We start from the raw sequence: 13,076 nt of genomic DNA, 5'->3' as shown, positions 1-13,076 counted from the left end.
GTCAATATCTATGATATAAAATTATTTGACAACATACAAAAATAAAATAATTTCATGCCTTTTTGAAACTTCTTCTAATTTACTGTACCTAATTAGTGTATGTAAATATGGTGATTTCCTCTTCAGCATATATTGCTTCTTATTTTGATTTTTCAGAATTAAACTCAATGAAACACAATAAATGTTGGCCGTTAATTTCTATCCTAATTTTGATAATTATTTTATTGATATTATTCAGATTCTTTAATCCTGAATAGTTCAAAAAATTTTTCTTTTTTTTAATTGGATTTTAATAGAAACGTAAAGATTCTTGCAATCCTTACCACTACTGGGGCTGAACAGTGCTGTGACTCTCTATAAGTATAGCATAGGTGATCACCACACTTACTCTTTCTTTATACAGAAATTCATAATATTTGAGTAATTTTGTAGTGACAGGTAGCAATGGCAGCTAGGTGAGTTCATGTGCCATGTGGATTGTTTCACAATAATTTTTTTTATCTTTCACTAAATATGAGGTCCTTAATTTTTAGGTATGATCTCATCAAGTGTATTAATGCTGGTCCAGCGCATAAGGTGTGGAAGCTCAAAGTACGTGTCATTAGGCTTTGGACCGTTTCTCAATTTGCAAAATCTGGGATGAAGGCACCTATTGAGATGGTTATCCTTGATGAAGAGGTAAAATTTTCTCTTTGCATTTCAGATTTATTTTGGTAATGACTGAGCAATAAACCTCATTTATCTATGACTCTATAAAATTAATGCATTCAGGGGGATGCAATTCAATAAGCTGTGAAAGACATATTTGTTCCTATCTTCGAGGGCTTACTCGCTGAAGGCAACGTGTATGTAGTCACTAATTTTGGAGTTGCTTTGAATACCATCAAGTTCAAGCCTACTAGACACGAATTTAGAATCCACTTCAAGAGGGACACGATTGTGCGTCCGGTACAAGATTCTTCGTTTCCATTGAACGGATTCAATTTTCTTCCGTTCAAAACAATTCAATTAGAGTCTAGAAAAGATGGTTATTTAGTTGATAAGTACTTTGTTAAATTAATCTATAATGCATGTGTTGTTTAATTTTTTTGGGTCTAATTTTTTATTTCTATATATTGTTTTGCACCATTTGCTGTCTTTTTTATTATGAGCATATAGTGGCCAGATATGGATTCTAAAGATGGTTGTTGCTATTCCTCTCAAGTCTCACGTATTATAGATTCATATAATTTTCGTGAAATTTATTTAAGTAAAATTTGCTTCTCTTTTTATCTTCTAACCAAATATACACCCCAAGAACTTATAGGGTCTAACCCATAAGAAATTAGTTATTACCCATGGAAAATAGTTAAGCTTTATTTTGGACTTTTGCCGTGAATGTTAGCTTTGTATCCTTTGAATTGATTGAAAATTTTTACATAATATAATATAATATATTATGACAGAGCATGTCTTATTTTTAAAATTTGTTTCATTAAGAAATTATATTAAGGAAGAATTTTTTTATTATTCCCTTCCTATAACAATTATTCCCTTGCTGTAATTTTATATTAAGAAATAATATAATTTCTAACTCAGTTAAATATTGTTTCATTTAAATTTTGTTTAATAAAAAAATTTATATAATTTTCTGTATTATCCTTATAATGTCCTATAACAATTAAATACTATTTTAAAAATTAATGTGTCTTATTTTTATTTAAATTCTGTATTCAAAAATTTCATTAAGAAAATATAATTTTTTTAAGGCAAAATAATTTATCAATCTGATTTTATTACATAATATGTCTATATTTTAATGTATGTTATTTGAATTGGCTGATGCGTCATTTTTTGTTATGGGTATAGGTATAGGACTAAAAAAAATTGTATTATTTATTGACTTTGTATTTATTGATCTGATTGTTTATATTTATCAATCTGATTATTTATATTTATTACATAATTGATATTGGCTTTGTTTTCTATTATTATGCGTTTTATTTTAACACATCTAAATACAGATTTCATATATATAGCAACTAAATAATTAGTACCTTTAAAGGTATCGTTGGTAAGGAGTACTAACCTATTTGTTAGATTAATCTATAATGCATGTGTTGTTTAATTTTTTGAGGTCTAATTTTTTAATCCTATATATTGTTTTGCACCATTTGCTGTCTTTTTTATTATGAGCATATAGTGGTCAGATATGGATTCAATTGATGGTTGTTGCTATTCCTCTTAAGTCTCAAGTATTATAGATTCATATAATTTTCGTGAAATTTATTTAAGTAAAATTTGCTTCTCTTTTTATCTTCTAACCAAATATACACTCCAAGAGCTTATAGGGTCTAACCCATGAGAAATTAGTTATTACCCATGAAAAAGAGTTAGACTTTATTTTGGACTTTTGCCGTGAATGTTAGCTTTGTATCCTTTGAATTGATTAAAAATTTTTACATAATATAATATAATATATTATGACGGAGCATGTCTTATTTTTAAAATTTGTTTCATTAAGAAATTATATTAAGGAAGAATTTTTTTATTATTCCCTTCCTGTAACAATTATTCCCTTGCTATAATTTTATATTAAGAAATAATATAATTTCTAACTCAATTAAATATTGTTTTATTTAAATTTTGTTTAATAAAAAAATTTATTTAATTTTCTGTATTATTCTTATAATGTCCTATAACAATTAAATAGTACTTTAAAAATTAATGTGTCTTATTTTTATTTAAATTCTGTATTAAAAAATTTCATTGAGAAAATATAATTTTTTTTTTAGGCAAAATAATTTATCAATATGATTTTATTACATAATATGTCTATATTCAATGTATGTCATTTGAATTGGTTGATGCATTATTTTTGTTATAGGTATAGGACTAAAAAAATTGTATTATTTATTGGCTTTGTATTTATTAGTCAGATTGTTTATATTTATCAATCTGATTGTTTATATTTATTACATAATTGTTATTGGCTTTGATTTCTATTATTATGCGTTTTATTTTAACACATCAAAATACAGATTTCATATACATAGCAACTAAAGAATTAGTACCCTTAATGGTATCGTTGGTAAGGAGTACTAACCTATTTGTTAGATTAATCTATAATGCATGTGTTGTTTAATTTTTTGAGGTCTAATTTTTTAATCCGATATATTATTTTGCACCATTTGCTGTCTTTTTTATTATGAGCATATAGTGGCCAGATATGGATTCAATTGATGGTTGTTGCTATTCCTCTCAAGTCTCAAGTATTATAGATTCATATAATTTTCGTGAAATTTATTTAAGTAAAATTTGCTTCTCTTTTTATCTTTTAACCAAATATACACTCCAAGAGCTTATAGGGTCTAACCCATGAGAAATTAGTTATTACCATGAAAAAGAGTTATACTTTATTTTGGGCTTTTGCCATGAATGTTAGCTTTATATCCTTTGAATTGATTGAAAATTTTTACATAATATAATATAATATATTATGACAGAACATGTCTTATTTTTAAAATTTGTTTCATTAAGGAAGAATTTTTTTATTATTCCCTTCCTGTAACAATTATTCCCTTGCTATAATTTTATATTAAGAAATAATATAATTTCTAACTCAATTAAATATTGTTTCATTTAAATTTTGTTTAATAAAAAATTTTATTTAATTTTCTGTATTGTCTTTATAATGTCCTATAACAATTAAACAGTACTTTAAAAATTAATGTGTCTTATTTTTATTTAAATTCTGTATTAAAAAATTTCATTGAGAAAATATAATTTTTTTAGGCAAAATAATTTATCAATTTGATTTTATTACATAATATATCTATATTCAATGTATGTCATTTGAATTGGCTGATGCGTTATTTTTGTTATAGGTATAGGACCAAAAAAATTGTATTATTTATTAACTTTGTGTTTATTAATCTGATTGTTTATATTTATCAATCTGATTGTTTATATTTATTACATAATTGTTATTGGCTTTGATTTCTATTATTATGCGTTTTATTTTAACACATCAAAATACAGATTTCATATATATAGCAACTAAAGAATTAGTACCCTTAATGGTATCGTTGGTAAGGAGTACTAACCTATTTATTTTTTGTTTTTTCATGAACTTCGATTTCTAGGCCCTAACTATTTATTAACAGTCTTTTATATTTTTATTTTTAAGAAAATTAAAAAAATCTGATTTCAACATGGATGAAACTTTGGAAAAAAATGTGTCATTTTTGGAGAAATATCTGAGCAGATAGAGTTTTGTTAATGGAAAGATTGGTGCCTTTATTTTGTAGATGTGATAGGTCAGCTTGCCTCAAAAGGTAACTTGGTCGAATTCACCCGGGACGGGAAGCCGTCAAGTTATATCACCATAGAACTTGATGATCTTGAGTAATGCTTAATATCTTTTTGATAGTGGCTTTTATTTTAAAATCATATTTTGAAATTTTGTGCCTGTCTTTACTCTACAATAATTGCTATTTCTTATAGGGGTGGACAGAAATTTAGGGTAACGTTGTGGTAGTCTTTTGCTTTTGATTTGCTCAAATATCTGGAGGAACACCCGTGTCTTACCTATGTGGTTATTCTCCAAATGGGCAAAATGAAATTTTATAGTGGTTTGTTTATTTTACTGCTATTTGAATGCATGTTTTGTGTCATCATATGCATCTAGTATTTTCTTTAATTTGTTATGTCTTTTTGTAGGGGTCATGGGTGTTTCCAACACAAACTACAATTCGAAACTGTTTATCAATGTTGAGTTTCCAGCTGTCAGGGATTTCTTTGCAAGGTACAGTGTATAGATCAGTAGTGTGGCCAGCAGAATATTTATACAAGGCTTTTGATTATTTAACTATTAGCAAATTTCATAAATTATTATTTAAAAATTCAAGGGTGAACAAATTGGATCCTGTTGACGGACAAGGCATAATGCCGCTAGTCTGTGATCAACCTGTTTCAGTTGAGGAAGATTTTTTGCGTCTGTCAGTCTACAAAACAATTGCCGAGATAAAGGAGCATAATCAGGTAAAATCCTTTCTTTATTACTCTTCCTTTTTTTTCATTATATTAGTTCTAATGTTTGTTGGATCATAATCTCAATTGTTGTGTTGTACCCTTGCATCCATCGATTTTAGGATGCTGTATTTGTTACAGCCGGGACGATTAAAGAAGTTGAGACCGAGTTTGGTTGGTGGTACAAAGGATGTAAGAAGTGTCATCGTGGCTTAAGGGAACTTGAGCAAAGATGTTTCTGTCCCAATTGCATTAGAGACTACGGGTTCTATGAGCCAAGGTATGACTCACGATACTTCTTTAACATAAGGATTATTTTAAACTATTCTACCGTGTGGGATGGAGACTCTTGGATAAGCCATTAAAAAACTATTTGCATCCAATTCAATAATAACATAGTATAGACACTCTGACTATTGGTATAATTTATGTAGTATATTGTTCTTGGATTGTATATTTTCTGGTGAATAATAGGTACAGCATCCACATAAGGGTGATAGACCACACCGATGCTGCCTCTTTTATTTTGTTCGATGGAAAAGCTGCAAAGTTTCTTGGAGTTTTTGCTAATGACCTTAGACAGTCTTGTGTGACTAAGGTTTGATGTCATATTCATTTTTTTGTGTTAATTGTTTTGCACTATACCTTAATTTTTATTATTTATGAGAGCATGAATGAACTTTTTTCCGCTAAATTTGAAGGGTGTTGAGAAAAATTCCTGTCCCGAAGAGATTAATAAGCTTAGGGATATTAAGTTCATCTTCAAAGTGCAACTCAAGATGAGGAATCTGAACTCTTATGAACCATATGTGATTCATGTGCTGAGAATGACTAATGAGAATTCTCTGGTCTCTGCTTTCCTGGATAAATACAATTCTGACCCTGTAACCCCCTTTGGCTAATAACTTTCTCTTTTGTTTCCGTATTGCAAAAACAGATCAACAAGATTTTGATGATGTCTTTTTATTGAATCAATTGTTTTGTAGGGCCTTTCACAACTAGAAAATAGATTAATACAGACAGATTTACAGATGGATTTAGTCTTTATTACAGACAAATTTTTGGTTACCGACGGATTTTGTCCCTCTGTAAAAGCCCCGTCGGAAATTATTTACTGACGGATTTTTTTCCGTCGGAAAATTACAGACGAATTTTTACCAGTTACCGACGAATTTTTTTCTGTAAATTTTGTATCCATTTCCCAAAGGCGACGAACTTTCTGACGGATTTTCCGTCTGTAATTACATATGGATTTTCTGACGGATTTTCAGAGAAATTTTCCGTCTGTAATTTGAACCTTAGAAAATTATCTCACACTATGATTACAGACAGAAAATCCGTCTGTAAATCCGTTGGTAAAGTAAAATAGAAAATTTTTAAAATTTTTTCATTGCAAAATGAATACTTTAGGTTTATTTTTTAAATTTCCTCCATCAAATACACTGTAAATTGAAAAAAGAAAGAGGCCAAAAATCATATAGATGAACATAATATTCATTACATGATACCTATAAAATTGGATGTTATTTTTCAATATCATTGGCCAATATCTCACTATCTCAATAAAAAGATACCCAAAAAAATAAACCATTGACAGAACTATAACTATTTACATTACTCATTGACACTACTAGTTCCTTCATTTTTAACAATTTAAACAAACAAGATTTTATATTGATCCTATTCCTTTTAGATTGCATGATGGTGACTTGCTCAGAGCCATTGACAAATACACCTCCTGGATCTCCTTGTGGTTGTGTGTGGCCACTTCAAGTTAAACTCCACATCAGCATTGCAAGTTAAACTCCATTTCAAATACACCTCCTGGACCTCTTTCAATTGAAGGGCGCAATATAGATTTACCTCAACAAGGACCTTTGCCTTCTTTGATTTAAGATCGACAGAATCCTTTTAAGATGGTATATGAACATCAATAACAAATATTGTTAGGCTATAAGAAAGAAATATTTATGTATAAACAACAGCAATTATAAACCATGACCATTTATTTCTACAGTTCCCTTTTGCAATTGATAACCTACACCTGAATCCACTTAAGACTATGTAACTTTATTGATAACCTCAAAACACCTATATATGAACACCTTTACACTTTTTTGCCATTGAGGAAGATGAAGACCATCATAATATGTTCCTTATTATCACAATGTGCATATATAATATACAAGTAACTTCCCTAGTATTAACGTGTAGGAAATAATGGTTAAATTCAAACATGACCATTGATGGCATATTTGTAGTTAATCAAGCATTAAATCACTACAATGACAATACCTATTGAGTTGCTCTTTCTTGCAGATATCAAAATCATGTTAAGGGCTGACTATGATGCTCAACACTCACCTGAAAATTGGAAACTAAAAGCCCTTTATCACAGGTTGAAGCTTATCAAATCCATTTATGTTTTCCTTCACAAAATTTCAAAAAAACGAACCAACAAAAAGTAGAACAAAAATTTGAACCTCTATCTGAGCACCTAGGTTAGTGTCAAAAATCTAGTATCGCTTTTTAACAAGCTGAGTAAGGGAACCATCCTTTGGTCCAGTATAATATAATGGAAATTAAAAAGAAAAAAATTAGTATGATGTTGCTGGCTTTTATACCTCTTTGAATTATCCTAGTTTTTTAATTTTCATGCAGGTAAACCAATCCAATAAGATGTTGCTGGCTTTTATACCACATATAATTATCTTGCTTTGATTCAAAGCTTAAGCGAGTTTCCACCAATTTAAATCAATCAGTCTCAGCATAACTAACTAAGTTCACATGTTGGACAAGAGAGGCATTACCTGTAGGTAGTTACAAAGTAATGAAGAGGCATTACCTTTGATTGGATGGAAGCAAAGGTGGCCGTCCTGCCATTCTGAGATAAATTGCTGCATCAATTGTTGTTATCTGCATTGAGAAAGGGAAAATGATAGATAAATTCCAAATAATAAGTATAGAATTACATGAATGCTACACAAGAATTTCGGAGGAAAAAATATACATATTCCAAATTCAGTTCTAAATTCAGGATCAATAAATTGCAGGTGATTCATTAGTAAGACATATGGAATAGAAGAATTGCAGCTAATAGAGCTCTAAGCAGATCACTAAGTTCAACCTTTGTAAAGCATAATCCATAATCATATTCTCTTAGAAGGATCACTATCACACTGCAGCAAGAAGCAGCAGCAAAAGAAAAAAGATAGTGCAGCGAAAAGAAACACCAAAAATTGAAAAACCTAATTACTAAAATCAAACTAATTACTAAAATCAGAAAAAAACAAATCTAACTAAACCTAATCTAATCAAAACCTAAAAATCCACTCATCAGAAAACAAAGCTAACGAAACTAATTACTAAATCAAACTAACTAAACAAAATTAATTGAACTCAACAAAAATTAAAAGAATTTTGAAACCAAAACCAAAACGGCTTGGACAAAATAGCTTGGAACCTTCCTTGAAAAGCTTCATTTACTTTAGCTTGGACAAAATAGCTTCATCTACTAAGAAATTACCTTCTCAATCATATCTGCTCCAATGAATTCTGTGATTCCAACAGTAGCAGCCATGTTTGATGTTTCTTCTCTGCTTTGCTTGCTTGGTTTCTTCAATTTCATCTTTCTTAGAAGTTAGAACCCTGGTTTCATTCAAAACAGTAGAATTCATCTAATGTTCACATGGCATTTGTTAATGAGACTATGTGATATTATAACTCAGAAGAAGAATGAGGGAACTAGCCCAGAAAACACTTGCTTCTTAGAGTAAAAAACTATATACTCACCAAATGCTTATGCCATGTCATTCCTAAGAGGCCATCTCTGTCAGTGAATACACGTTCAGCCATCATAAGTCTATCATTCACATCTCTCACTTTCATTTGGTACTCTTTCCATGTTCTCCAACCTTTACTTGCTTCTATTTCCTAAATAAAAAGAAAAACAAAAGAAAAGAAACATTTTGATATCATTAGAGTTAACTGAGATGGAGTTTAACGTGACATAAACTGAAAAAGGAAATTGAATGCCACCAACCTGCAACATGCCTATGAAACATAGGATCTCCAAATTTCTGCATCCAGATGAAATCATCATACAGTGAGTGGTATACTGGATAATCTGCAGAGAGAGTATTATTAACGCATCCGAATCTTAGTGATTAAATTAGTGTTATGTACCTCCTCCAAAGGCTATATCAATTGATGGAATTCCCACATGGTGCACAAAAGGTTTATAATCTGATCCTCCACCACCTAATCTTCCAATCTTTCCATGTAAAGAAATAGTTCATGATTATATATAGATGTTCAAGTTATGCTACTATTTTAAAGTTCAATCAATCACATACTGATCACTGGCCAATTTGTTGAAACTAAAAGAATAGTAAATTGCATGCTTCTACTTTAGTAATTAGGTATATAACTTTAGGAATAATTCATGTTTAGTAGCAGGTAGCAATAACTTTAGGAAATTCATGAAAAATCCAATTCTAATGGAATGCCTTTCAAATTTAGTAGACATGTACCTGACATACCTAAGTTTTAATTGTAACAAGTTTAAGATTAATATCATTTCACATGAGAAAGATACATAATTAGGAATATGGTTCTGTTTTTAAGGTTAGCTTTTCTAAAATTTAGCAAGTTTTACGGACACAAATTAAAGTAGCCTTATATTACTTTGGGCTGATCTAGCACAAACCTAAGTTGATCTTGTAATTTTAAACACTAATTATATATGTAACTATGATTATTAGCACTTGGGAATTTTCCTAAACTAATTTCATGATGTGAGGCTAAACAGGACGAGGACAGCACTATTCTCTTTCTTCAATGAATTAACTGTACCTGTAAACAAGAACTAAATTCATTCAAATCTCGAAATTCTTTAAAATTGATCACGATAGGATGGAAAAATTAAAAGAAACATTAAGTCTGTTTGGTAGAAAAAATGTAAACTCACTTTATCTTAATTTTTGCTTCAACATTTATGATTAAAAATAACTTCACATCATTTAATAGTAATATTATGGCAAAAAGATCAAGAAAGCGAATATATACAGTAAGAAAAGATAAAGAGGATAGTTTTATATGATTAATATAATTTATTTAAAATAAAGACCTTTCTTAATATGAAAATATGGCAGTTAAATATTATTAGTTATTAATTTCCGTTATTAGTTATTAGGTCGAACATGAACAATTGTTTGAAGAGAACGGATAATAGTGAACTAGAAAAAGCTGATATATGTTTGAATGAAAATGAATTCCAAATAGAAAGTAAAAGTTACCATGATTATGCATTTGACATTCTCCTTTGTTAGTGTGATGCAGTTCTGCAAATCATCATCAGATTTGTTATTTAACTTATTTCATTAAAAATTACCGTACATATTTTTCCCAAAATTTCATACAAGTTGGCGCCAATCTGCTGAATTTTCTGCAGCAAGCAATTTAACAACTTTATATGCCAAATTTTGCATCAAAGCTTTTAACATTCCTAAAACCACAAGAGCTCAAATTTAAACATTCACACAATTAATGAAATTTCAGGACCTCAACAAAATAAGAATTTTCAGCATCTTATCACTAGCAATCATATATCAATTTCATCAATATAACAATCAAATCACCAAACACAGCCAAAATCTCTTTGTTGATCAAATACACAAGACTTTTCCTATTTCTCCTTTCTCTAATTTTAAATCCTTATTTTATTGAGGGAACCAATGGTTGCAATAATACATTAGCCAAACAAGAGAGAAAACAAAGTCAGAGATTCATATAACTCATCTAAAAGAAAACGTGGCAATAAGCAAGAGCAGCAAGCAAAGACAAATTAGAGTAATATAATATTAAGCAGCAGCCAAGAAAAGAAGCACATGCTCCTAACTTGATCCACTCATTTTCAGATCCAATCATACACAATAATATTTTATTTCAATATAAACAAAGAATAAAATTAAAGAAAGAAATGAAAGGACACACATACATTTTTGAATCATGCATGTATATACACTGAAAAATCAAAACACATAACATAATTAAGGATAGAGAATTAAGGCCACAAACTAAAAAGAAAAGAAAAGCAGTAGTGTAGTAAAGTGATCTAAAAAATAATAAGGTAAATAGTGAAAGTAGTTAGAAGTAGATGGATAATAAATTAACAACAACAACAATAATAATATAATATAGTACTGTAACCGTGTAAGCTTATAACCATAGAGTATGCTATATAGAAGAAGAAGAAGAAGAAGAAGAAGAAGAAGAAGAAGAAGAAGAAGAAGAAGAAGAAGAAGAAGAAGAAGAAGAAGGGCTTTAATTAAGTAAGTAATTGTACTTGTACTTGTTCCTAACTTGGAGAAGAGCAAAGAGACAGTTGTTGAATCTGCCGAATCTGCTGCAAATGTTGCCAAAGAAGCTGTTCACAACACTGGAGAAAAAGACTTTGATGTAGAACTTTGAACAAATATGAACAAGTATTATCATTGTTTATGAACAAATATGAACAAAGAAGCTGTTCACAACACTGGAGAAAAAGAAGCTGTTCACAACACTGGAGAAAAAGAGCATTTAATATTATCATTGTTTATGAACAAATATGAACAAAATTATGAACAGCAAATAGACATTTTATGAACAAAATTCACAAAGTACATAGCATTCAATATTATCAGTGCTTATGAACAAGTATGAATAAAAAAATGAGCAAAATTATGAACAGCAAAGTGACTGTTTAACAAACTATGAGCAAAATTATGAGCAAAATAAGCATTCAATGTTCTCAATTTATCACAGTACTCACCGGCTGCGAGGAGGAAGGGCAGTGGCAGAAACACAACGGCGACACAGAGAGAGAAGGAGAGCGCTCGAACAGAGGAGATGGCCAACGAGCTTCCAAACGACGGCGAGGGAGCTTCCAATCAAGGCGACACAGCTTCCTACAATGGCGATGGATCTTTTACGGTGGCGGTGGAGGCTTTGTCTGTGTAGGGGCTACGGTGGCTGCGCCGCTGCGGGGATGCGAGGCTATGGGGGTTGCGGGGAGCTGCGAGGGCTAATGCAAGGGTTGCGTGGCTGCAGTGGCGGCAGAGACTGCGGTGGCTGCGGGTGGCGGGCTGCAGGGCGAAGAGTTCGAGGGATGAGGGCGAAGAGTTTGACAACACCTTCTCTTAGAGTTTGTTTCAAATGGAGTGTGAATGGGTGGTGATAAAATTAGGGTTTTCAATATTTCCGACGGATTTAATTTAAATTACAGACGGATTTTTTGTCTGTAATAATTTAATAAAATGCAGCATTTTGTTTATTTAATTATAGACGGATTTTCCGTCTGTAACCATTTTTCACGGAAAAAAATTAATTTTTCCGACAGAATTATCGACGGATTCTCTTTTCCATCTGTAATTTATGCTAATCTATTTTTTTGTTTTCTGACAAAAAATCCCTCTGAAATTCCCTCTGTATTTCCATGGGATAAAATTCGTTGAAAATATCCGTCTGTAATAACTAGTTTTCTAATAGTGTTTTGTCCCATGAAAATTCTGAACTATTGAGTTTGTCTACTGGTCCATACGACACTTCTAAGGTTTGTGTCAAATGATTTCCAATTTAAATTGTTACAATGATGTTCTTAGTTTTTACATTGTAAATAAAATATTATTATTCTTATATTTTTTGGTACATGATGGCGTATCCCAGGCTTGTGAGAGTGAGCTAACTCCATCACCTGCAGTTGATGAGAAACATAATTCTAAGATTCTCAGAGCTAAGAAACATATTGAAGAGGTTGGAGAGGAGTCAGTTTCATCCAAATCCAAGAAAGGGAAGTGGGTTGTGATGGAGGACTAAATCATCACGCCTTTACACAGTTTGATTTATAATATATGAGAATAATTTATTTAAACTATTACTTGAATGAAGTATGGTTGTTTGAGAGTGTAGGATCTACCATATATGAGTAGTTTATTTTTCAAAATTTGTGTTGACATTAATTTATCTCTTAGAACTTGATACAAAAGTTGTTTCATATATTTGTTTATTTAATCCAAGATTTAAGTGTG

At 30.4% G+C, this 13,076-nt stretch overlaps 1 protein-coding gene across 1 annotated transcript; it reads left to right on the top strand.

The window, feature by feature from the left end:
- Window positions 1-4,579: 4,579 nt before the first annotated feature.
- LOC148548577 (uncharacterized) lies at window positions 4,580-12,864 on the top strand. The gene is made up of 8 exons (XM_088496164.1): window positions 4,580-4,613; window positions 4,702-4,786; window positions 4,890-5,022; window positions 5,133-5,290; window positions 5,485-5,608; window positions 5,712-5,894; window positions 12,527-12,601; window positions 12,715-12,864. The coding sequence occupies exons 1-8, from the start codon at window positions 4,589-4,591 to the stop codon at window positions 12,862-12,864; spliced, it is 933 nt and encodes a 310-aa protein (XP_088352290.1). The 5' UTR covers window positions 4,580-4,588.
- The last annotated feature ends 212 nt before the right edge of the window (window positions 12,865-13,076 follow it).

Source organism: Arachis ipaensis, chromosome B8, assembly GCF_059453495.1.
Source record: "Arachis ipaensis isolate K30076 ecotype BB chromosome B8, ASM5945349v1, whole genome shotgun sequence".
NCBI classification, from domain to species: Eukaryota; Viridiplantae; Streptophyta; class Magnoliopsida; order Fabales; family Fabaceae; genus Arachis; species Arachis ipaensis.
Note: the sequence above shows the minus strand (reverse complement) of the source record. Positions and strands in the feature narration are given on the sequence as shown.

Excerpts from the sequence above, each read along its gene's own strand:
- LOC148548577 (XM_088496164.1), top strand. The coding sequence starts at position 4,589 with ATGGGCAAAATGAAATTTTATAGTG. Across the intron at positions 5,609-5,711 it reads GACAGTCTTGTGTGACTAAG|GGTGTTGAGAAAAATTCCTG; the intron begins GTTTGATGTCAT and ends CTAAATTTGAAG. Across the intron at positions 5,895-12,526 it reads ATAAATACAATTCTGACCCT|TTTTCTAATAGTGTTTTGTC; the intron begins GTAACCCCCTTT and ends TGTAATAACTAG.